This window comes from Acanthaster planci, linkage group LG08, assembly GCF_054643075.1.
Source record: "Acanthaster planci isolate LZ-2023a linkage group LG08, COTS_SCS, whole genome shotgun sequence".
NCBI lineage: Eukaryota > Metazoa > Echinodermata > Asteroidea > Valvatida > Acanthasteridae > Acanthaster > Acanthaster planci.
The window spans coordinates 10,780,204-10,807,068 of NC_141784.1; the positions used below are offsets into that span (position 1 = coordinate 10,780,204).

Consider the following 26,865-nt stretch of genomic DNA (forward strand, 5'->3'; position numbering starts at 1 on the left):
AGTTCTTTAACTTTACATAAACACAACAGTTTGAATTCTCCATACTATAGACACTGTTGACATACTTTGTGATTTGGGGCAAGCTTTTGCTTAGTTACATGAGAGACGCCTTGCATCAATACACTGTTTTCAATGGATAAGAAGGGCAAAACGGAAACAGTCCATTCCAGAGATGGTGCTCACTATGCAAAAGCTTGCCCCGAATTGTGATTGATAGCAACAGGGTCTTTAGTCTGGGAAATTCAAATTGTTAAGTTCATTTGCAGTCAGACCACTAAGTGTACCAGATTTTATTCAAATTTAACTTGCAAAAGGCTTATTAAGGCTTTCTACCGAGTAACTTAATAGTCGGATTTGATTTAGCTTTTGCCAATTACACTTCAACCTGAATTAAACTAACCTACCAGGTTTCAGACATAGTTTGAAAATGCCATTAGTTTGATACTTGATAACTGGCACTAAATCTGGAACATGTATTGATGCATCCAACCTTTTGTTGAGTGTACTGACTTATTACCTACTTATTGGGACTTGCCAATGCTTCTCGAGTTTCAACCACAATTTCAAATGTTGATTTTTCTCTGAAGATGAGACTGAATGTGCATTGTGCCCATTCAGATCGGTGGCGTCACCGCAGACTTCATTTGTGACTATTTCGAAGTCAGCTCTTTGCCTGAAGTTAATGTGGACCCATGCAAAGTGTGCTGAAGCACAATGGAGTGGACTTCAAAGAAAAACGAGAAGTGTGCTTAATGCTCATCTTGTCACACAGTCAAAGGTTGCATCTTTGTGAGTCAGCTCAATCCCTACCAACCCCCCTCCCCAACTTGTCAAATTGTCAAGCTCACCACCAGTCCGTGATTTATGGAAAGTTCACACTGGTGTGAACTTAGGTCCAGTCCCACAACTTACTGAAATCATTCCAGGAGATATAATGGGCGTAATTGTCGGCCCATGTATCACTCCTCTCGGGACCAAACACCCTTTCCCCAAACCCCACCATGATTCCCCAGCGGGCTGCTGGCATTCTTTGTAGGTGACACAAAACACAACTGTGATTGAGGCAGCGGGGGATTTTTATAACCCTGACAATGGTTTCACTACTTCCTTCAACTTCACCATGTATGAGTCAGACTTCTAAATTTAGAACACTCTACAGCAAAAAAAAACTCCTTTTTACATCTGTTTGCATTTTTAAAGAAATTTGAACTGGAAATTTATTTTAAAAAAGTAGTACAGTAGTTTAAAGGGGGGGTATTCATATGTGAATACCTTCCTTACCCTGCTTTAAACTACTTTTTCCTTTTTGATATGTCAAAGGGGGCAGAGATCTGGGATAATGGAGGAAGAGAATATAGCTAATGGATCTGTAGACTTGATTGGGGCTGGTTGTTGATTTGTAGAAGTTAAAAGTAATTTATATGTAGTCACAGCATCAGATAAGACAAGAGAGCAGTTGTTCAGGAGCAATGGAAATCACTTCAATGCAACAAAACAAGTTTTGCTATGGACTCCCCTCGTTTGTCCATTAGGCCTGTGGTACATATTTTTTGCCTCTCTTTTTCCCTTGTTTTCAATCAAAGGGATTCTCAATTTTGGTTGTTAATTCTCTCTTCCTTGCCCCAGTTAAGAAAAAAAATCCACATACATGTACATGTATTTGCATGTGCAGTTCCAAACCTGTACCTGTATACATGTACCTGTGCGTACATGTACATTGTAGATCCCTCACAAGTGGACAATGTACATGATCCACCTCTGCTCTGGAAAAGTAATAGGAATATCAGCAATGAAGAAGTAGCCTATTCCTGCAACAGAGAACAAAGACTGGAAATTTTAGAATTTTAAAGTGGAACGTGTCACTGAAAAAGACAGAAATCGATACGAGTATTGTGCCTTCTGCCAATTAAAATTTGGAGAAATTTATTACAGTCAACTAGAGCAAGAAGCTGTCACGGGAACGACGGAACACTGGAGTTGACAGTAATCTAAACCATCCTGTTGTGATCAGCAACAGTATCCCCGTACTTAGCGCTGGACCCTCCATCTGCTCTTGATGTCATTTTCGACAGCCAAGCGTGGCCCAAGTGAGTCTGTTTCGTCAGGTTTTGAATGAAAGCAACTGTAAAAGCTTTTAGTTTCACCTCACGGCACATGTGGATGTACCTCATGCGGTGATTGATAAGTGCCTTACAGCGCTCAAGTTTGCCCAATGCTAGTCAAATTGGCCATAAACTTTAAAAAGTTGGCAGTGCTTTGCGAGTCGGAAGCACAGGTTAGTCACTTGCCTGCCGAACTCGTGAAATGCAGTTCTGCAGATGGAATTATAGTCATTTTGGAGGGTGGTAGATTGTTCTCTTGGATGAAGTACAGTGTACATGAACGGTACATGTACATGTACATATAGGTTCAAGCTGGAACCCATGGCAAACTCACCCGTAGTTAACAGCTCCAGGATTCACTAATGGCAACATCCACAAATTGTGCTAAATATTAATTCTGAAACGCTGTAAGAAGGAAAACTATACTGGCACTGCACAAAAGGTCTTCAGCACTGAAGATCTGAATAGAGCAGATCTAATGTAGGCCTACATTGTACATGTAAATCCTCTAAGAGTCATTAAACTTTCCAGCTGCAGTGCTGATGTGTATGCTATAGGCCTATGCATCAATATGCGTAGAGTTCTCGGTATCCCCAGAACTACATTTTGAAACACCTTGTGACCAGTCTCAGTCATGATCTGGAAACACCTTGTGACCAGTCTCAGTCATGGTCTGGAAACACCTTGTGACCAGTCTCAGTCATGGTCTGGAGACACCTTGTGACCAGCCTCAGTCATGGTCTGGAATCCACATTTCCTTGGTCTTGGTCACAGTACCCGTATCTTGCATTTTCATCTTGATCCACTAGGTCTTGTCAGCATGTATAAGAGCAACACTGATGTGCACCCATCCAGAAAAAGGCCGTCTTTCCATGAACACTGTTTCTTGGTCCATTCTGTATCAGTCTCCAAATCTGTTAAACACGGTACTCCCATTCAATTTGAGTGAATACTTTGCAACTGACATACAGTATTTGGAGTCGAAAGGCACCTTTAGGCCATGTACAGTTGTACTTATAGTTTATGAACAGAATGAAAAACAGGGTTTACTCATTACCTTCCTTTAAATGTATGCTTCCCGAATTCACAATTAATGTGCAGGTACTTTGAAATGCATGTACACGAAAAAAATCTTTTATTTGACTTTATTTGACACTGGCAAAATGCGTAATTACATGTAGGCCTATACTTGTGGGGATGTGTACAGTAATGAGCATGCAAAGTAAACTTCTCTCAATGAATTTTATTCGACAGCCCGCACTTAAGATGTATAGAAAAATAATTCAGCAGTGGAGCTGGGATAGGGAGCATTATTAACTTATCCCACATGTGCATTAACTTGCTTAGGTGCTATGTACATAATGTGTGTTCTTGATTTGTGAAAATTGAGATGTGCACCTGGTCGGTTACTTGATATTCAGAAAACCCCAGGTAGACAAAAATTGATGCTAAATTTGGTGCCGGTTGCCAGCAGCGCACCGGTAAGTGGCAAACTCTCCAAACAGCTTAACAGTTGGAGCAGGAAATTACATGACTGAGGTCTCGGAATGGAAGGACCTCACAATGGTGCGGGAGTCTTGGTGAATACTGCTGTCATAAATTGGTGAATATTTGTGTTTGAGGCTGTGTTTCACAAAGTGGTGATATAATTTCTCAGTTGATAACCTGGCATGTACATGTATTACAAACAGAGTTTATCAGTTAAGTTCTGCTATGTGGTCAGTTGCCAATGTTAGTGTCAAAAGTAGCAGTTGATAGTCTTTTCCATTTTTGAAACTTCCTTTCAGTTCATTAACAACAAAGCTGTGTTTACAGTTGAAGATGATATGAAAGAAGTTATTGTTGATAGGGGATGAAAGGGTTTCCTTGAGGGGTTTGCCGAATTTTGAATAGCTGCAGCAGAGAATTACTATAGAATTTTTTTCAGTTGCCCCTTTTAGATAGTCCCGACTAGGCTGCACTTTTGATCTGCAGTTTAACTGTCTGGGACAAGAAAATGTGACATTTCCCAAGTCCCAGGTGAGACCAGCCCTTGAGGCATCAATTTCCAGGCTACAAGAACTGATCTTGACCTCCCTCTATGAGCCCCGTAAATATTATACCTGGCCAACGCATCTCACTCAGCTGGCGTTCTCTGCTCAGTGGTGTCAATTTTTCTGTCAAATTTGGTGTTACTTGGGGCCTGTCATGTCCTGTTACCAGTCTGTCCCATTTTATGCCATTTGCCTGTCCCATTTGTGGGAGCTGCGGGGAGAGTGAGCACAGTTAAGGTCTCTTCCCCCAAAGTTTTGATGAAAAACACTCCTGTTTTAGTGCCTCTTTGAGCCCACAGTGTAATCATTCTGCACCTGTGCATGTCCTTGTTGTGTAGGGGGGGTGTGATTGTTAGTTGGTGATCATCAGACTTGCTGTTAAATTTGTCCAGGCCAACTTGGAGATTGTTGAATTTGGCTGTGCAGAAAGATAAGATTCTTTTCTCCAATGCTAGATAAAGCTTAGCTTCTCCAAATACACATATTTCTTAGTGAAATTGGACTAGTTTGAAACTGTTGACATTTGCTAATTGGCTGTGGAAATGCATGGTCCGGTACCGTACATGTACGTATACTTGTAATTGGCATCAGATGGTATTTGCATTGCATACATGTACATGTATGTGACCCGGTACATCGTAATCAGGAATAAGTCGCTGAGGCCATTTTACGTAAGGCAGCGTAAAGTGGGGATGTGGGTAAATGTTGCAAACAATCAATGTGGTTTATTTTGGAAGTGTATGAAGGTTACCAACAACACACTTGCAATACATGTATGTACCGTTTGAAAGCTTTCTATGTACATGTACATATTTCAAAAAGTCAATTTGAGACTTACTCCTGTAGGCTACCAGCTAACATGCTGTCAATTTCAATTAATGCTTTGGGTCGGTTGTCAGCTTTTCTTAACATTTGCCGAGAGCACGAAGGGTGCATGTACATTAAGCTTTTTTCTTTATTTTTTCATCAAACCCACCCGACATGTCTGTCTCATTTTTTCACTTCTCCTATGCTGGTACATTTTAGCTCCACCATTTATAAACATGTAGTAGTTCCCCTGAAATTAACATAATTTTGTTAGTTCTCTTGTGGAAAGCACGTAGTTTCAAGGGTACTTTATTCTACACTCAGGCACGATGGTTGTTTATACATGTGCCTGTGGAAATGTATAGATTTCAAAATTTGCTGGATAAACGCTCATGACTTCTGTTTTTCCCATTTCAGATGGCAACACTTAAATGCTTGCATTTTATTCCCATATGGCTCCAAGCTATTTTCTGCCATTGAAAGTTGATCATTTTACAAGCTGTTGCTTTGTGTGAGGTGATGAAACCGAGACCAAAATACTGTGAATGGGAGATGCTCGCACCCAGCAGAAGGTCCCGGGATATCAGATTGTGGGATTGGACTCTTGCTGAAAAGGCTTATGCCTATAAATGGTCATCTCTGCGGTGACACATACAGATAACTAGACTGGGCAGAGACAAAGACTGCTTGCAGGGGCAGGCTGGAATAGTGACAAATTATCGTTTGTTTTAACAAGCACTAAGACCTGTCAGTTATGTAAAGGAGGCTAGATGCATCTTTGGGAGCAGAGAGATCAATCCATCAACACGGTTTCCTGTGCTTAACCAATATTTTGTTTCCCTCTGCGTGGTACTGGTATGCAGCAGAGCTGGAGAAACTTACAGAAAACCCCCTGAAATAGAGATTCATCTCGGTAATCAGCTAAAACCCAGCTCTCGGGCGCATGCAGTTTAATAAGTTTTAAATTGGCCATGAGGAATTTTGCACCTTATTTATTTGGGGGGCAGATAGTGCAGTTAACTAGTCATCGTGGATGGCATTCCTAATGTGAAAGGTTTCACAACTCCAGTTGCCGGTAGGGGGCATGGGAAGATCAGAAGTGGGGGCGAAAGGTCATCCAGTCAAGAATGCTGTACTTTGTGGGATGGATGATCACTGTTGAGCTCATTAGAAAAAAGGTTGGCTGGGCTCTTGTTAGCCTTGCTTGGGAGGGATCAGTCAGTGCTTAGGGGGATCCGGAGTGCTTGGACAGGGAATGGCTCCGTGGTCAGAGGAAAAAGGAAGAATCTGACAAACCTCAACTTTTGTGGTCAGAGCAATCGGAGCAAAGACTCTTGAGGCTACTCTGGATGGGTGAGGTGCATGCAGCATAGCAGGTAGAGTTGTGTCTGGGGTTCTGTCTGGGGTTGTCAGGGCACAGTATCAAGACATTTGTTGCAGAATTGGCAGTGGATTAGGGCCAGACAGATTTGATCTTGCAGGAAAAGAAGGAAAGGAGAACTCTCTATAAAATGTACATATATTTTGTGAGTTTCAGTCTGTTTATGCAGCTTTGAATAAAATCCCAATTCTTTGTTTTTTTGCCTGGACATGCTTCATGAATTTGTGAAAATCCAGTATCACGCAGTCAACAGATGGTGTATTAGTTGCACGGCAACAAAAAGTTAAAGACATTGAGAAATTATAGACAGTGTCACAAAAATTAATAGCAGATGGGCTGTGCGTATCTGAGACCCTCAGATACTGCTGAGTAAGTCAGCAGATTCGGGAGACATGTTTGCATTGTGATGGAAGTTTAAGTTTATATATTTGTGTGCCATCTTTTCTTATGTGCTTCTTTTTGAGTGGTCTTTTTTATTGAATGCCGTTTACAAATGCTCACAAATATTTTTAAATGCCTTCATCTACAGGAACTTGTTCACTTTCAGTGTTTCTTTGAAGTGCATATAAAATGTAAGGGTATGCAACAAAACAAGGTTTTTTATTCTTTCTTTCTTTCTTTGTGCATTGTAGCACACTTGTTAATTGGATGGAATTTCTTCTGGTTAATCACTTTTGTTGGAAGAACTCTGGCAAAGAAAATCTTTCAATTATCCAAAATGTCACAGCGGCTGATTTGAATAGTGTATTGTGTTTTGTTTGGTCAATGTATTACTTAGACTTTGTAATTTTAGAGTGCAATTCAGTTTGTAAGCAGCTGGCGGAGATGAGCAAAAAGAGGCATTGGGGAAAAGGGTTTTGTAGTGTACTGTTGCTATTGATTGTCAGAGCCGTCTTCGTTTTTGTTTACTTGTGATGTTGATTTGGTGCTGATTTTACATATACATTGCCACACCACAATCCTTTTCTGGTCTGAATCATCAACAGATTGGAAGACACATCTTAGAATTCCACTTGTTAGCTTGCACCGTCTTTTGAAAGAGAACATTTTGTGTCAGATTGAGCGAGAAAGCACCGTCTGGGATCTGAACCTGCTACTAGTACCTTCAGAACTTGCGTAGTGCTCAGCTCACCCATATGAGCATTTCTGCCACTGTAAAGGGGCAACACTGGCAGGGGTACTGTGATCAACTTTATTATCCCATCAAGGGGATCAACACCTATTCAAGAAGGTCAACCACACATTGTGCCTGCAGTAAATGTAAATCTGAAAGCTCATAAACATGACTCATGACAGGTGCTAAACAACAAGGAACTGCCCTACCACAATGGCAACACTCACATGGTAGAAGTTAATACTGTAATAAAGATACAGCCAGATCATCATTCCAGCTGTTTATTTCACCACCTAATACACTGCTTAAAAATTAAACAAAACAGTGACCTCATGAATAATGAGCTGTGACATTTTTGCTTGGCACTTGGGATGAGATATATTGTACCTAATTGCTGGTTTATACCTAGAGCTGTATGTACAATTTCACCACTTTTTGGAAGCAGGTAATGTTTGGTCAGTTCCCTGTTTCTCTTTAATAGGGTGTACATGTACATGTATATACTATTTCTGCCTGAGTAAGTGTTTTTTCGGCCATCCCGCCTGGCTCTGATGTCCACCTGTTGCTTGGTGTAAACAAAGCATTTGTAATTTGAGAGTTGTGCCATCCTTAGTTGATTTGAGCTTAGCAGGAATTAAAGTTTAGTTAGCAACAGTTGGGCACAAGAAAGAATGTGTCACTGTATGTACTGCAGCTTTTTATGGTGGGACAGAGCACAGGAGCATTCAAGTTCATAGTAGATGATGCCAGCTTGATGCCAAGAACTTCGTTTGCTGTTGAGATCTGCAAAATTGCTTTTTAGCAGCATGAAGCAAACTGTTGAAAAGTTAACTGGAGCCAAAGGTGTGTGGTACAAATGTATATGTACTTCACTCCTGAGGTGCCAGGCATGTTTGTCTTGTAAAAAGTACTTCATGCAGTGTGAGTTTACCTAGTCACAGTATTGATATAATGACATCATTCGCTAATTACTTTTCAGCTTAACAATGACTAACACCACCTCATTTGTTACATTAGCAGATTTGCAGTTGGTTTGTTTTTGTTTGGAAAGTAAGCCAGCACGTTACAATTTACTCCATTAACTCAGATGCTAGCAAAGGAATTGTGCAATCTTAAGTTCTGGAAAACAACTTGCAAATCCATTCTTGAACTGCTAATGGAGTGAGAAGGATCAGACAGTCTCATGCAGAGCTCCAAGGTATAGTTCAAGATAGGTTTATTGTATACATCGTACCAAATGAGAATAAGGTCACGTTGACTTACATTTACAATCTACATTCAGAATCCTTCTCGTATGTACTTTAATGGCAACTGTGTTACAATCTGCTGTCTTCAGGTTATTAATAGTTGTCAGGTAGAGACCGCACTGGATGAAATTTTGCTCTTGCATATGAGCAGTGGTGTCCACCAGTTTGCAGAATTTTTTTTTTTAATTTCCACTTGGTTGGCTCGGGTTTGAGTCTCCTGTCACCATTACTTCACATCTCTTTTTTTCCCCAGGTTTGGCTGAGGTTTGAAGTTACCTGTAACTGCCACAATCATCTCACTTCTCTTTTCCCCAAGGTTTTGTTTACTGTTCCTTGTGGGGGAAAGACCAAATTTTGGTGATTTTTGTTAAATCAAACGAAGGCTCAGGTAAATTAAGTAGTTCCGACAAGTAACGGTACCATAGGCAATGGCTGTGATTATTCCTGTTTTGTTTTGGACAGATGGTTGTGCGACGGTCACAGTGCAGCAACCTGGCACGGGACTCTTTCTTCAGCGACATCATTATGCCCACCGATTCCGTTTTCACCCCGCCCGTGGCCCCACCTCCGCCTTACTCCCCACCAGACTACACAGCCATCTCCAACGACCGGGTGCTGATGGAGTCCGGCGAGTTCATGGATGACCTGTCCACGCCCACTCCAGTCATCGGCCCCCAGGACATGCCGCCGCCCTACTCCGTCCTGGACCTGTCACCAGGTGGGACCATCGAGTGCGCTGTGGCGCAGGAGTACCAGGTGGACCCAAACGAGGTAAGTCGTCACCCGTTTCTTGGTCCTAGGCTAGCTGCTAGTGTCATCACTGTGGCCTGGGTTCAAATCCCAGTGTTGGCCATTTGTGAGTAGAACTATAGTTGATTCTCTCCCATACCACAAGGATTTTATTTTCCCACCTCAGGTGCCCTTCCTTTTCAAGAATTTTGACGCTTTCAATCTCGGGCTATTATTTTTGGTCATACTAGTCAAGTGTGGGTCGCATAGCAGCTGCTGAAGCCACCCTCATATGTGTTCAATAGTGTTGTACATGTAGCTTGGTCCTTTCCCTTACGGTTATGTGTGAGGATGATTCCCCCCTCCCACCCATATCATTATTATAGGCTGTACTTGTACATTTACCATTGTTTAAGGAAGTACCAGTACTTACCGGTCTGTCTTTTAGGGATATTGATGTGAACAGTAATGTTAGTGTTCATATATCTTTGAATTGGATGAAACACTTACTGGTATGTTAGGGATGTACATGTATGTTAGGGTTTTTGTGTATCTATATGACAGACTTACATGTATTTAGAACTTTCAGTGGTTCCAATTGGCTATTACAACGAATCCATTCGCGGTGTGATTAAGCCAACTATTTCCTTTTCTTGGTCAGACATTTTTCCTGAGCATGGATTTTCAGTTCTCATTTAAGCATGCTTGACAGAGCTAATCCATCACAAGTGAATGGAAGATGAATTTAGTTTTTTTTTTAAGTCTCAATGGAAATCTTCTGTATGTAGTGTCACAAAGTTCCCCAAAGCCAATTTGTCAGAAGTCTGTCTGGAGTGGAGGTTATCCCCAGACTGTGTTAATGACTTACAATAGGCTCCACAAAGCCTGCACAGATTGGAAACCAGTGATTTCTAGTCACCAATAGGCTCCACAAAGCCTGCAGCAATTGAAAACCAGTGATTTCGGGTCATTGTGATTATTCCATTTTTCTGGAGCCGGGGCCCATTTTCTCCAGAGTGGGTCGGTCTCTTTGACCATAGTTAACGACACCCAGCACAAAATAAAGAAAGTGCCAGCAAAGAAACGGAATCTAATTTCAGACTTACCGAAACTTTTTAGGGGTTGTAAAATACCAGTATGAAGGCATCCGTCTTCTGGTTGCCTTTTCTTCACCTCTGCCTTTTGTCCGAAATGATTGTGCATACACCCAGAAGTTTCTTTCTCCCGGGACTGTTATTCCATTTACAGGATGATGAGTCCCAGCGGTACATGTGTGCATACATGGGCCACTACAATGGAAAACAGAGTTGTTTGTTAGTCTGCTTCAGAGCACTTACTAAACCCACTTTTGTTGTCAGCCGCAGGGCGGCGTGCGGGCAGCTCAGGTTTTTTTGGGGGAGTTTGCATTGTGGAGGGAGAGGGGAGGAGGGGAAAAAGACAGACCAGAAGGGAAACCGAGCTTGGCTGCTGCCTGGGTAGAAATTAGATCTGGTTGGTCGGGATCAGTGCGGGCCGTGTTATTGCTCGGCCAGCGGTGCATGTGTTGCAGAACGGGGAATCATTTGAGTGCGGCGACAATGTGCATTGTCTGTGCCGGCTGGCGTTTGTGGATGTGGTGGGACTTCGGAGTAGGAGATAACATTGGTTCAGATCAAGGTATAGTAAAGGCGTGCTTCCAGCAGTTACATGTATGAATTTTTCTGGGCATTTTTCTTGTTTCATCTTGTTTGCATCCTGTGTCGAGGCCAGAGCTCTTGTGCTGTAATTGGTTTGCTTTTCTTTTAAATGCTTAGGTACCTATTCTGGACACTTCATAGTAGTTGTAAATGGATAATAATTTATTTCTGTAACTGCAAACAAGCCTACCTTGCCAGTGTACATGCAGATGTGCATACCATACACAGTTTGTGGCACTGACTTTGTTTAATTTACAGGGGCCGTACCGGCAGGTGTGCTATGCTCAATCACCTGCAGCAGTTGGAGATGAGACCGTTATCTTTCTACGTGTTCCTCTCTTGATACCTATAGTCTTTGATAACAACAGTATCAAAGCATTTAAGGGGGAACAGTGCCTCATAGTTTCCGTAATTCCAAGGTGCTGATCTGTAATCCTTATTTCTTTGATGAGCTGGCTACTAGTACCAGTACAATACAGCAATTGCACGGGACTTATTGTTCAAAGTGAAGGGTACTCGCTGTTCATGACTTCTTGGTTGCACAATGAAGTTTGCATCAGTATATCAGCATCTCATCAGCATATTATAAGAGACCGACATGTACATGTACAGGTGTGTATGGCACGGTGCGTAACTGCCCTTCTTGGACATATGTGAACACAAAATCAGTTTTCGAAATACAAATGTTTTGCTAGTTGAATCATGCATGTCATTAATTACTAAAACCTATAACATGTTCATGTATGCGGTAGCTCCTGGAGTATACTTTACTACCCCCTTTCCCCACCCACACAAGAACTCCCCCCTCCCCATGAACTTCTACAGTACATTGGCCCAATGGATCTGAGGATCTTAATCATGGAATGATGGATCAGCCAAAGCAAGTTGAAATGAATGTCCTGAACCTGCTTTATGAGTAAATAAGACGTAACTGACATATACATGTACATGTGTGTACCTCCATCGTATCTGTAGTGATACTGTCCAAGATGGAAAAATAGACAACATGCATATTTGCTTGGTCAGAGTGCTACTGTTGATAGCTACATATGGGGTAATACACTCATGCATATATGTACTGGTACTGGTACGTGTACATGTACGGTAAATGTGCCTCAGTCATGGTGCACTGCCTCAGTACATTGCATTGATTGATCCCTGAAACCCCCCCCCCCCAGGCACTTACCTGCCAATCAAATCCAGTAAAGTGTGTGTATGCAAACACCAGTACATGTAAATGGACGTGTGGACATGCATTTTGCTGATAAGGCTGAAGTTGCTTGCAAAACTCTACTCAGTGGTTGGTACATCCAACTCTGTTTGATTTGGAGAGGGGGGTCCAAGTAGACCCTGTTTTCCAGGGCAGCAGAATTCGTGCTTTTGGGGATTTCTGTCAGTTTGAACACAGAGAGATGAAAACTCATCCTTGGGTGGAAGGTGGAATCTAAAAAGCGGCCAGTTTTAGAAAAACATCTTCAGGCCTGTTGGATCTGAAGAACTCAGTGGTTGGAATTTGTCTGTTAAGGTTTCGTTGAATGCACGTATTTAAAAAAAAAAATAAAAGCATGCTTTTACATCAAACTCTAGGTCTTTAAAACTGTGGATTCTTTGCACTAGAATATATAATGCCATAGAAAGTGATCCTTGTTCAAAAGCATCAAACTGTTTCCTCTCTGTAGTCCTTATAATTTGCCACTCACATTCATAATGTAGAGGTACATGTACATGTATTTACATTGTATGCGTCATGATGAATTAAAGTGTTGGATGCCTTGAAGTTAATGTCATAGATGCCAAGAAGTGATTTACAGCTCTCTCCTCAGGGAGTGAAATTGAAAATGCAAATAAAGTATTAGGTAAGGGTATTTCAACACCATTTGCATCGATGGGCACGTTCCTGACGTGCATAGTGTGCGTCCTGACATTGCACATGCATGAAGTTGGTCGTGCATTCCCTGTATTGTCTGTGGGCAGAGCGTGACTTTGACACTTGCAAACCAGTCTGGATGGGCTCCTTCCACTTTGCTCTCTATGGATTGCCATACAACATTACATGTAATAAGCTATGGTAAATGTTGTTTTGGCAACAATATCGCCAGCTTTTTTCCCCATAGATTATGCCATTGCTGCAGCCCCTCCAAACCTGTTCTGCATTTGCCAATTAGTACATTGGCTGGCTGTAACTGGCATGTGACAAAATGGTTGGCAGCCATGTTAGTCAGGAGTTATATACGTAAATATTGCACACACTAGTAAAAACAGATGGGAGAATAAGGTACTATACGTTTGGACTTAGTACATGTAGTACTGGCGTGGATTTTTCAGCCAAAGTAAAGAAACACAGAAAGTATTGACACTGCGGAACTTGACATTTTTGAGGCCAAAATCAATTTTTTTGTTTTCTTTTGAGGGGGAGGACAAATAATACCGGTATGATAGGTTCAAAATATATGTACAAAGCCAGAACATCACTTAAGTCCATTCAGAAATGGAATTTCTAACTTTCTGGAAATTCATTACACTCTAGCATTAGTCTTCAGTTTCATTGGATTCCTCACATGGCCCATTAGTTGTCAGCTATCACCTCTGTGTTCTGACAAATCCCATAGCCAATTCATCAAAATAGTGGTCTGTTGTACTGTCCAAAAAGCCTGCCTTGAAATTTCTCAGCTACAGTTGTCAGATCATTTGCCACACAATGTCATCAGTATCCCTTTCTGCTCTCAGTCGAAAGGAGTCAAGCCAGAGGTGTACAGTAAAGACGGGAGTGTGATTTGTGGCAAACAATGGAGACCCATTCATCCGATGCCGTTCAGTTTCCCACCGAGCTGGCAAACATGTTATCCCAGGGTCTCAAAGACTTCATTCCGAATTCCCATCGTGGCTGGGGCAAACGCAGAGTTCTCTGCTCAATAACATTGCTGTTTACAATAATATGGGACAGAAGCCCCATGGGAAAAGCTTTGTGGTCAATCTGGGTTTATGGAACATGCATATAAAGCATTTCATTTTGAATTGTTCTCTCCCCAACATTCTACTCATGTCCAGTCCACTTTCCAGTTCACATATCATTTGTCCAACATACCGGTATCTTTTGACACCTCCACAACATATTGATAAACTTGCTGGACAAGGTGCAGCAGACATCAACTCTGCCTTGTGTGTTTTCTTTCTTATTTCCTTCGTCTTGTTACTCCAGACATGATATATATTTTAAAAAACTGCGAACACAGTAAAAATGAGGAAAAAAATCTCACTATTCTCCAACTTTACTACCACTGCCACATTTAACTGAGGCCCTCATCAATCCACTCACTTCTTGACAATTTTCTAGACAGCAGTTGGTAATGGTATTGTACACAAGGAGGGGAAAAAAGCAAGAAACAACAGTCCTCCTCTTGAAAAGTGCTATTAACTTGGGCCCCTGACCATTTATTTTTCTCCATCCAATCAAATTACTGAGCACTTGATGCAATAACAACCTCAGCCATGTTTTGACAGCGTAGTTGTAAATATCCCCCCCCCTGCTTGATAAGGATCACACTTGCTGTACAAGTAGGGGGCAGTGACCTGCACCCTTCTTGTGGGAACAAGCTATGTTTGGAGTTTAAAAAGTTGGCCTTGATGGACGCAGACTGCTGTCAGTGAAGATCAGTATGAAAGGATGGCTTCTGGCAATCTGTTGAAATTGATAAGGAAATTAACAGTTTTTGTGTGATAAGGGATGACCGTTAAACCTTTCTTATATCATTGTTCCAATCGGTGTCATGCAAAGCTACTACATGTGGTATATATTTTCTGGTAGCCTTCCTTTTTATTAATTTGGGGGTAAGTTTACTCTGTTCGTTTTTTTAAGTTACTAAATCTTTCTTGAATCAATTCAATTTGCTTTTTATTGCTAGAAGAGTGCCACCTACTCAGAATTGTCTAAATCAAATGGCACTGTGAACCAGCCTTCTTGTCAACATGGGGAAAAATGTGTAACACTGGTTGCAGGAACCTTCTTGAGTTTGTCATATTTCAACTGCACTCAAATCATACAAATGGTGCAGGGCTTGTACCGATACTCAGGAAAACATGGAGAGCATTTAGAATTATTACAGTGGCTAGGTGGCGCAGTTATCTGTTCCAGACCAGGGGTTGGACTTTGGCCCTTTCTGGATTGGGTAGACTCTAATTGGCCTAGATTCTGAACCGTAAATGTAGGCCAACATTTAAATGTCCAGGATACGTGCACTGTTGTGCAGAATTACCAAGGGGTTTTGGTTTGTCAACGGCAACAGAAGGATTTTCAAAGTGGGGGTGCCAGTTGTGAACCATCAGGCATCGGCCATTAATAGACCAATCTATTGAGCCACACCCCATTTTAGGATCTGCAAAAAGTGGGAGGGAGCCATGCCCTCCCCCCAGCCCTCCCTCCTGACGAAAAAGTGGGAGGAGCCATTTTCCCCTGGCATCCCCCCCATCCACTGCCATGGGATCTGCACAGGATTGAGATGGGTAGAGCTGCACGTTAATTGGGACTGGATGCGGCTTGGGAAGTTCAAGGAATGCGCCATTGGGTCCTTGCACCACATATTGATTGGATGGTTTCTCAAGACTCCTTGAAGTTGGTAATAGGGAGTTTAACAGGGTAAATGTGTTGAAGTAGATGTTCAGGTTAGTCACTGATGCCCGCAAGTAGAGGTTTCCCCCCTCTTCATTGTTCATTGTTTTAGTACCAGACTTAAACCTGTCCAATGTGACAACATCTGGTTTGTTTCAGAGGTTTTCTCATCAGTCTTATTTCCTTATTTTCACTTCCACCTCTCCTCAAAAAACATTAAAAAGCGGAAGCCATAAAATTTCAGAAATATTTATTACCTAAATGGGTAAGTGTCATTTCACTGTTCTAGAACTCTCCCCTGTGCATGCTTTATGTTTTGGCAAGGAGTAATGGAAGTGCTTAATGGTAACCTTGTGTACATATGTGGGTGTCCTTGGCTTGGGACAAGGTATTCTACTCTGTCTGGCTCAGGAGGTGGTCATGTGGTCAGGGTTGGGGAGAAGGGAAGTGTTGTTATGTCTGGGTCTGTGGTATTTCACCCTTTCTACATGTTGTGACAGAGTCTCTCGGTCTCACCATGTGGGAGGGGCCCTGTACTTTCCTGGTACTTCTTTAAATGTGCTGTGTATGCTCATACATGTACACTGTACATGTATGTACATGTAGGCCTCCATGTACCACCCACAAACAACATTAGCACCGTACAAGGCATAGGCCCGCTTGGGATGGTTGGATTGAAGTGCTGTGAGCAGTATGCAGTAGCAGCTTACATTGTTTTGCAAGTGCAGCCTCTGTTTGGTACCAGTGTGACACTGTGCAAAAGAGTTACTCAGTATATCATGGTGTTAGATTTGGTTTTAGTCAACCATTTTCTTCAGTTCTTGAAAATTCTTGGTTGGGCATTGAGACTCGAAATCACAGTTTGTATGAAAGTGCATCCAACAATTCTATTGCATGGATTCATTAAAAGTTATACAGCAGAATTGTAAGTTGAGAAATCATCATGCCAACTTAGAAAATAAGTCAGAATATCAACCACAATGGGCATGTACGATAAAGGTTTGTCCAACAGTGGCACTGTGAACCTGTAAAAGGACATGCAACAGTGGACCAACGTTGGTGGTTGAATGAAAAAATTGCTGATTCAGAAAGAACTTTAATGAAAAAAAAAATCATTGCTTTCCAACAAGCCCCCAAGTTACATCTATGTACATGCACGTTGCACGTGTAGATTTGAATGATCATCTGTGCCATTTGTCAGAGTTCACTAGACTCGTTTCACCTGCTTTCTCGTGATAAAGAAGCTGGATCAGAAACATTTTTCAGTTTGCGACTGGAGATGATGTACACGCTTTGGCCATGATCCCATGCAGAAAGGCACAGTAAGGTCATTCTGTAAATTCAGGGTCCAGTTGTTGGTGCCACCGTCACATCTGTCGTATTATTTGAAAGTTTGGAACACGTTTTTTAAATTTCCAAAATTGATTGTATAAGCACATTACCTACCGGTACCAACAAAGAACAATAGTTTAATAATTTTAACGATTTCTTCCTGTCAAATTACACAGGCCAGGCGTAACAGGAACACAAGATGTCCCACTTTTGGGCCCAGTGTTTATAGATTAACCCAATATTTTGATGTGTACATGGGTTTGATATGTAGACATTTTTTATATGTATCATGATACAATGTACTAGTCATCGACCATGTGCTTCCAAGTATGCACTTGACTGTAGGTACATTGTTTACAGGTTCAGAGGGTTTGGTATGTGTGCACAGCATGTCACCCAGAACAGGCCTCATTTGCCTTTAAAAGTAAACAGAGGCACTTGATATACCGAGCTTTGAGGAATGCACTCAAATCACATGGATCAATGGAAAGACCTACAGTGCAACCCGTACATGTACATAATTATATGCTATTAGTGCAGCACTGAAGCTTTATGAACAATAAAAACAATGAGAACAGGATATAGTCAAATTGGAATCATGAACCGTGTGAAGTGTAAAGATGGAAGTGTCAGAAATTTATTTTGAGGTTTCATCTCCATGTGGCAATAAAAATATTACAGCCATGTATGCCCAGTCTCTGGTGTACATGTTACTGGCCAATTTTTGAGAAATGATCTTCAGTGTACATGTGTGCATTAAGACTACACAGGTAGTGAATTTCACTTCATATGATTAATGACTGTCTGCATGGAAAGACTTTGTACTGTAAAAGTTCCGAAAATGACCGAATATTTTTGCCTGAGTACCAGCACTATTGCAGCAAATGCAATGGCAGCAGTTCAGTGTTGACCAAGCGTGATTCAGCAGTTTTCAGGCTTTGTACGGTAACTTCAGCTTTCTTGGTTAGGCAAATACATGTATTTCTGTTTGATAGAACATTAAACACTTTCTGTCCTGTTGTAAATATTACCCAACGTCATTCCACACATTTTAGAAATTGAATTTGATCTTGCCAAATTCCCAACACCCTGGTGTGCATACATGTACATGTGCATACCGGTTCGTGTCCTGCAATGCTGGCATTCAACATGAATACCAAATTAAACCAGACAGAGCACACCTAACTAAATTTGGGTTGAAACATGAGCAGGGTGCGTTTCCATTCAAGTGCGGCCCACAAATGTGTGTGTAACCTAAATCTTTGAACGTCAAACACACCTGCAATTATGTTGTCTGCGTTCTGTGTAGGGTTCGGTGGAGGTGTATGGTACACATGTTTGTGCAGACCAGATACTTTTCCCTTCCCTGTTTATTTGTGATTCGGCAGTCTCGTGCAGCAGATATAGATTACAATGCATTTCTGTCATTTGTTACCTTGCTGTTGTATGTATGCGAGCTGGACCAACAATAGTCACCTGCCTTGTCAGGCATTTATGAGAGAGTGAACCATTCATGTTGTGTTTGAAATGTTGCTCTGATTAGATGGAATATTGTGACTTACATGTGCACTCTTCACTAAAAAGGACGTCTTACATGTATGTCAAGATGGCATTGGCATAATGACTGCAGTGTATTTTTATTTATTGACTTCAGGTTCACTTGCCGATTTTCTGATTTTGTCCAAGTGTTCAACCACCTTTTTTTATCATTTAAGCTTTCCTCCTTGGGCATTTTTAAAGGAGTTACTACTAAAGCTTTTCAAAAAAATTACCTTTTTTGTTGCCCCTTAACCCTGCATCTTTGCACAAAGTTTGTAATTTTTAAAAACAATAGATGTTTTTAAAAACAATAGATCAAATCTTTCCTAAGAGATGTCCCAAATGTTCTCTTGTCTTCCCGAAAGTTTCTTAATTATTATTTATTGTGATTGTTTCCAGGTTAGTTTGTCTTCTTTTTTCCCTCTCAGCTTGTCTGTCACATTGATTGACACCAAGCTTGTGGCATCCAGTTCTTTTAGTGGGCACATTTCACTACTGCATTGTGTTTGTTCCTTAAATTGAGACTTCCTTTCACCAGCAGAAACCCACATCACAAATGACCGGGTTTTATTCACCAATTATTATTCTACGAACTGGTTACGGTGTATAGAGGTTTATTTGACTAAAGACAGAAATGAAAAGGCTACTTCCAAGTGTAACCTTGATATGATAGTTGAATGGATTGAACGGCATTCCAGACATTTAGGCCAAAGCCGATTTTTTTGGCATTTATTGATTAAACCGGATGGCCCTGTGCCATGGAGCTGATGCTGACTAATAATGGCAACAGAAGGAAATCCTTGATCTGGAATGGGCACAATGGCCAGTGGTTTTTACCCACTGAGGATTAGTTTTGAGAACTTTGAGGATTAGTGAGAAAAACTTCATTGTTCAAATGATGGATGATATCTTAATTGTTGGGCACATGCATTGTACGGTTCACAGAAAACTTCTGAGTGATTTTGAGCACACATTGGAAACTCAATTTCATTATGAAAACACATGACAGAATATATTTGCTAGCGCTCTGCCTGAGTGCACTTCATTGATGAAATATTTTTGTGGGTAGTTTTTCAGAGGTTTTATGTCTTGTTTGGTTTGAAATTCATCAAGAATTGACTACATGTCATTTTGATAGCCCACATACATGTACATGTATGTGACTTACAGTGGAAATCCCAAGAATGTACCGCCTCAGGTGTCTATGTCTTCTACATGTAGATGCCAGTAACTGATGCATTTGTCATTCCTGAGATCCATGTATGTGGGAACCATGCAACAAACCTACGCGTAAGTGCATTCACTTTACTGTGTGACTGCTTGCATTTGATTTGAAAATGGTAACAATACTTTTGTTAGATTCCTTCAAAAACCCCAGCTCTATCCTGACTAAGGTATTTTTGTTTTTTTTTTTTTCTGGTTTTGATTTTTTCATTGTTCGTATTCCCTTTTGTAGCAAATTACATTGAAATTGACATGTTTTTTTCGTGTACATGCTCATATCAGCCTGTCCAACTTTGATAAATAGCCTTCCTTCAGTATGCTACCCCACCGATCGAAAATATTGTGCTGCCGGTACATTCAAAGTTGTAAAGGTTATTGCGGTGTTTCATATGTCTACAATTGTCATTGTTCATTTGTATTTTGTAGCAGTCTGGGCTTTTCTTCACTACTGGAATTTTGTAGTTCCCTTCATGCCTGTCCTCAATTTATTGTCAGGAAAAGAAAGTCCATGTTTTCTCTGCCAATTCCTTTCAGATTCTTCAAAACCCTGTCTTGACATACAATACCATGTCAACCGTTCTCCAGCCACGTCAAAACTGCAAATTCAACAATTTATTTTGTTTCTTCGTCTGGCAAACAGTACCTACATTTCACTTGGCAACGGAAAGGGAAAAAAACGAAAAATAAACACTTTCCAAAAAAGCCAAGCCCTTTGGATATTATTGCTCTTGATGGTCATCCCACTCAGCAGAAATAGGAAGTGTTTTGAAAATATTCTCAATTGCCCCAGGGATGCAGACCAGGGAATTCTCTCTCTCGGTTCAATATTGCTGATGCTATCGCCTTTGATTTGGCAATATAAACTCTCAATATATTCATTGGTTGTTTCTGTGATGGTTTGAATATCAAAGGGCTACCCCCCTCTGAGCTACAGGAAGGTATGCCTGAAGTTGTGAGGGTTGGACTAATAATGGGAACTGTACAGTAGCGGTTGATTTTAGTAGAAAGACAGGGGATTTATGAGGACTGAAGGCATGTGAGTAGTTTCAGTCGGGTTCTGGGCATGTTCGATAGATGCCCGGTGCACATTAAGTTTGTGGTACATGGCGGAGAAATTTGCACATGAGGTGATATAATTTGTGTGCATGCATTTTGGAGGCTTGGATGGGGGGGGGGCAGTGTGGGACCACATGCCAGTGCTGAAGTTTGTCAAACAAGAGAATGGGGGCAAGAAGACCTTATGTGACATCCTTCTTGCGGTGTTCCCTTGTTTAAAAAAAGAAATCCCACTTCTATAAGACTGTGAGCACTGAAGTCTCAGTTAATTCACTACTGGCAGAAAGTTTCTTTCAGAAATGTACAGTTTCATGAGTTTACGTCAACTTTTTTTAAAAACAGTTTGTCTTTTAGTACAGTGGTTGTACATGTACATGGGCAAGTCATCAAATACATATTTAATACAAAAGAAAAGTTACAAGGCCGTACAAATAAACATGCCGTATGACCGCCTACAAACGTCTAAACTGAATAAAACTTGAAACTACCAGTCCTAGAATCGCATGTACACATGTACATGTATTAGTCTGCAGAACAAGCAACGATCGACTGTCCAATAAAATCTCAATGACGGCAAAAACCTTCAAGTACTGTACAAGTACTGCGCCTGTACATGACCCTCCAACACCCAAAAGTTGTCTTTTACTGATAGATGTATATTTGTGTAAAAGGCGCCCATAAAGTGATGCTGTAAGCTGATAAAGGCTTCCTATAATTCCAGTATCAATGTTTGTATTTCGGGCTGACAAGAATTCCAAAGTACTCCACACAGGAAGTAGGTTTACCGCATATTGAAACGGGCTTATTATGACACGGAGCCCGGGGAAACAATGGCATTTCAATGATTCCACTCCTGGAGTTGACATTGTGGTAACTCTGTCTGACCCCATTCTCAAAACGCATCGCTGGAAAGATTTCTTTTGGCACGTGGTCATGAGAGGCTGTTCGTTCGTTTTGGTTCTACTCTGAATAAGAGTAGACACGGTGGCATAGTGTGTAAGGAGACATTGACATTTATATTACTTTCTTCTCCTTCTGGAAGCTGATGGTGTTTACGTTGTGAAGTTAATACTGATTTCTCCAGTCAGGAAAAGGTAGGTCTAATGTGTTGTTTTCTGGCGTGTATGGTACTTGCCAAATCTGCTTTCACAGTGGTGTTTTTTTTAAATCCCGTGTCTGAATGGATGTGAAAGTCCTCCACAATGGGGAACAGGTGTGAAGGGAAACGTGGCATTCAGCTGCACAGTTTATTGATTCCATTTGATCTACTGTATCATGAATCTCTACATGTTTTGTACACAGTGCCCTCGTGGGCCACAATGCACCAGACACTCAGTGAATGATACAGCCTTTCAAGCAGGTGGTGTAGGTAGGCCTACTTATCATTGTGAAGTCCCATTCTGAGGAAAGTCAGGAACTATTACTGTTCAAGAGAGGACCCACACCTGCATGCAGGTGTTCTAACTCTGTGGCTAATAAGAGGGCAGTTTCTTCAGTTCAAGTTCTGATCCTCATTTGGAAGAAAGAAAAGCCTGTTCATCCACATTGCTGAGCCCCTTGTGCCATTTCTAGGCTAATGGGATCACTGCTTGCCAGGAAGGGCCGCATACATCAAATGTTCTGGAGGTTGTTAAACTTCACTTCTGTTTGGTAGGTGTTCTGTAGCCACAAAAATGTGAAATATTTTTCTGCAGTCACACACATAAGTTGAAGACTAGTTTTCATCATAAAAACTTTGGATAAGTTGTCAGACCTCAATCAAGTCTGGTCCATTGCCTTCTTGCATGCTTTAGGAGTCTTTTTTCAAGCTTGTAAGATACATGTATTTGGGTGGGGGGTTGAATTGAAAAAGATTGGCTTGCAACACATGGCAAACACTTATGTGAGGTAACATGGACTAGGGACATACATGTATGTGTAGTGTTGAGAAGGAACAGGTTATTCAGATCCCATGCAAGGGGCTAGCAGTGACAGGGCATACAGGTACAGGATGAATAAACTCCAAGGTCACTGCACCCCAAAGGGAAAAAAATTGCCAAAAATCTCTTTGTCTTACATGTAAACAAATTCAGTTTGACCGCTTGTAATTGAAATTTGATATCAAAAAAGACAGGACAGTGGAACTCCCAAAGGCATTTGATTTGTATTGTCGAGTTATTAAAAATCAATCAATAATAATAATAATAAAATGACAGGCATCCACTGGTTTTGGGGTATACTTCATGTTGGTCGTCTTCTTTTCCAAGCAATACCGCTCAAAGTGTGCAGTATTAAAAGCGTTGGGCCCAAATACTGGTACCTGCACTGAAAACCACTTTTATTTCTATTGGTATTGCAGTGTGTAAACAGTCTCAGAGTAGTGTGGCCTTCTAAAGCTCCATTGATGACTCTAAAACCAAATAGATTAGCCGGCACCCAGTAGCCACATCATGTACCAGCATTTTATGACAGGGCAGGACGGCATTGAATCCTCCTTTCCATTAACAGTCAAGTGAAGGCCAAGGTTCCCCCCACTAATCCCAGCAGTTTGGCCAGTGGGATTGTTCCATCCTCCATTACTCATGTTAATGTTGGCCCACTTGGACCACCGCCAAGAACATTAACCTGCGGATGAATAGAGAAGAATGAATAGAATCCAGACAGTGTGGACCCGTGCTTTTTTTTGGGGGGGGGGCTTTTCTCTACTCCTTTCTATTGGGGGTGGTCGTGCTCTTTGGAGTGGTGGGATATTAATGAGGAAACCTTTGGTCTAACCTGCTGGTTATGGCCCTCTCCCACTCCACTCCCTCAGTTGGAGCGACACAGACACACATCGTAGGAGAATTACTCACCCACTTTTGGATGGTTGGACCTGTTGCATGAGGTTAGTTGATCTCCAGTCTTTGCAGTTTGATCAACTTGACAGAACTTGACAGACGTGCATTTTAAGCTGATGGAAGGTGAGAATGACATTGACTTCAAGTTTGTGTGATTCACGGTGGTGATGATCTGACTGTGTCAGTGAATGTATGTATACTCCATTTAAATTGTCCAGCTGGACTCTTTACACAGTGTAACTTTGGAGGCAGGTTATTCTGACTTGTTGATTTGGTTCTTAGGGAAACTTAATTACAGGCTTTGCTGTTAGTGGAGGTACTTGCACAAGAGATTGGGGAACATATATCACATTCAAGTAAGGCACTTTTTATGGCTTAGCCCAACAAAATAGGACCAGATATTTGCCAGAGGTGCTTTTGAGTTGCATACATAAGACCTTTAAATACAAACTTACACTGTGGAAATCAGTAGAAACTGTCAACCAAATGTCCTTATTCTTCAGGATGTTGAACTTTGTAATACAGTGTACCGGATGTCAAACTGGAGAGTTTAGTATGCTTCAAAACATGGGACAAACTAGTGAAGAGGATTAAGTGTGAAAGATTACTTTGCTGGATCTGGTCACTTTTTATCTGCAGGATGTGGGTTTGCTTGGTGCTATTGATTTTTTTTATTTCACTGTACAAGTACCATCTTTCTGTGTGTTCAGCTCATCAGGAGATATTTAGTAGGTATTAAGAGTGGCTGGTGTTGTAAAACATTTCTTTATCCTCGCTGGTCGAGTGGTTAAGAGATTTGCACTAGTAAGTAGGAAGTCGTGGGTTCGAGTCCCACCCGAGTATGTCTGTGTTTTTTTGTTTTTTGGTTTTTTTTAAACAAGCCTTTGGGGGCAAACACTGAGTATACAGTGTTATAATACACGTCTGCCGGGCAGGGCAAAAATCCAAAATGAATTATCACTTCCCGGCGCAAATCCATCCTTGGCAATATTTCTGTATCCTGCTGGCATTCTGAGGTGTTTATTAAAATACCATCCTTATGGCAATTGCAATAAAACGGCAATAGTCATCTGAGTAATGAAGTATACTCATTGTTAATGAGCGTACATGAGATGGTACAATAAAATAAACGGTAATGCCTTCTACGATAAACTATGACTGGCATCCGTGCCAGTGCTGTTACTGCCAGTGTATCCTTCTAGTTTTGTCAACAGATTGTTTTATGGAGGTGCTGTTGCTTCTGCAAAGTGTTTTCGTTTTCCACCTCAGCGAGGACCCGTTGCGATTTGTATAATTCTGATCTCCCCCACACCCTATTCACAGAGACCTGCCATTGTGCCTGCCTCCTTGTGAAAACTTCCCCAGAGGTCTAAACAATGCCTGCCACCCTGGGCTCTCGAGGTCATTGTTGGGGCCCTCATGTTGTGAACTTTACAAAGGTGTTTTGGGTAAACAGTCTGAAGGCTGTCAACATGTACCTGGAGTGTTTTTTTTGGAGGGGGGGTACAGATCAGTAACTGTCTGGCATCTCCAGGAACAAAAGCCTGTCGTTACCCGAAAAGAGCAAGGTACAGTGTACAATCATTGTTCAGATTTTTCTGCAAGCCTTTTATGAAGAGGGATGCGTACAGGCAGGATAGATATGAACGACAACTGCTGTAACCGTCGTTGGTTTGGAACCATGGCAAAATCCCTGAGAAATTGTTGTCGGAGATTACAGGTTGGAAATTGTCTACCAGATACCTCAATGGGAGGATATGGACATCTGCAAGTGCTACATCATTGTCTGGCGCCACCAAGGTATAAAAGTTCTTTTGTGTGTGATAGTGGATTGATTGACTCGATCATTGGATGACTAATCTGTCTGGAAATGTCTAATTCCATTGTCAGCTGACCCATTTATGTGTAATTGACACACTAGTTTGACAGGCAGTTTTCTGAGAGCAGCGTTTGAAGTGCAGGGATTGTACAGTATCTTCATATACAGGTAGGGATATGTCTGCTGGTTGAACTTGACTGGAGTGCCTGCATATGAACTGATGGATAAACATGTGCGTGGGTTGACAGACAGAAGACAGAAATCATTTCCCTCTTCCCCCCCCCCAACACTGCAGAGAGTTCAGTGTTTGACAACGTGGATTGAATGGTCTGAGAGGCACATGCCCGTGTCCTCATTTTTCCAAAGTCATAAAAAGACACTACGGGTGCGTTTACTCAGAATAAGAGAACAGTTGGATTACTTCTTTGGTCTGTGCACTGTGGATGCTTGAGAAACTTGACAAACATTTGGGCATTGTAATCCATTTTATTAGTAGCTGGACACCTACATGTACCTCTGTTGTATTCTGTTGTCTCCCTTGAGATAGGTTGCCTTTGAGAGCACCAGGCTTTTAGAAGCAGTGCTACCACCCCCTAGGGGATGAGGATCATGAGGACTCTTTTCTGAAAACTATGAACAGTCCTTTTTTGAAAAGTATTTCTATTTTGCCCTGTGGGCCAAGGCCCTGATTTGCAACTGTTGAGTGTTGTGTTGGTTCATTCCAGAAAAAAAAAACTTTGAAAACTTTTTGGAGGAATTTGCCTAAAAGTGCAGGTAGATGATGTATGTTGGCCGGCATTCTGCTAGATTTCCAGAAGCAGTTTTCCAATGTCTGTCAGGGTATGAACTCAACAGCTGATTCCTGTATAATTTCATTTATGGAGAGCGACTGGAGACACAAAAAAAGCGTAATTTCAAACATGCACTGTAAAGAAGGTCAGTGCGCCTAGCGTACTCCCTCTGCCTTTTCAGGCAATTTCACAAGATTATGAGACAAGCAGAACATCACCCTGTGCGATTGTATACAGGTACATGTACATCTATTTGTTTGAGCCCCCTCATCACGCCTGTTAGAAAATATCCCCTTTGCAGTGCATTGCTGGCGGGAGGTTCATGCAGTTCAATGGAATGAACCCATATTTCAGCTTTTGGCAAGTGTAGAGCCCACGGTTTAATTATAAAAAGTGGACAAACCATCCAATAAAACTGCCACCGTTTTTTCTTTTTTTTTTGGAGGGCTTGACGTGTAGGGCTTAACCTCAATGCCTACAGCATCTGCTGAGACACACACAAATGAAATTGGAAACAGGAGCAGCACAAGTGAAGCTGTAAAGTTGGGAGTCAGGAGAAATAAATGTCAGACGGGGAATTGTCAATAAGGGAT

The 26,865-nt window shown here is 41.4% G+C and overlaps 1 protein-coding gene across 6 annotated transcripts in view; it reads left to right on the forward strand.

Moving 5' to 3' along the window:
- The window catches only part of LOC110989221 (uncharacterized), an 85,794-nt gene that overhangs the window by 51,010 nt on the left and 7,919 nt on the right, over positions 1-26,865 (forward strand). For 4 of the 6 annotated variants that reach the window (XM_022253444.2, XM_022253446.2, XM_087139923.1 and 1 more), the window contains one exon: positions 9,147-9,455. In XM_022253444.2, the coding sequence (XP_022109136.2) occupies positions 9,147-9,455 (309 nt within the window). Of the gene's footprint in view, positions 1-6,051; positions 6,319-8,557; positions 8,636-9,146; positions 9,456-26,865 lie in introns of those variants that run through there. The other 2 variants (XM_022253449.2, XM_022253448.2) reach the window with 2 other exon arrangements.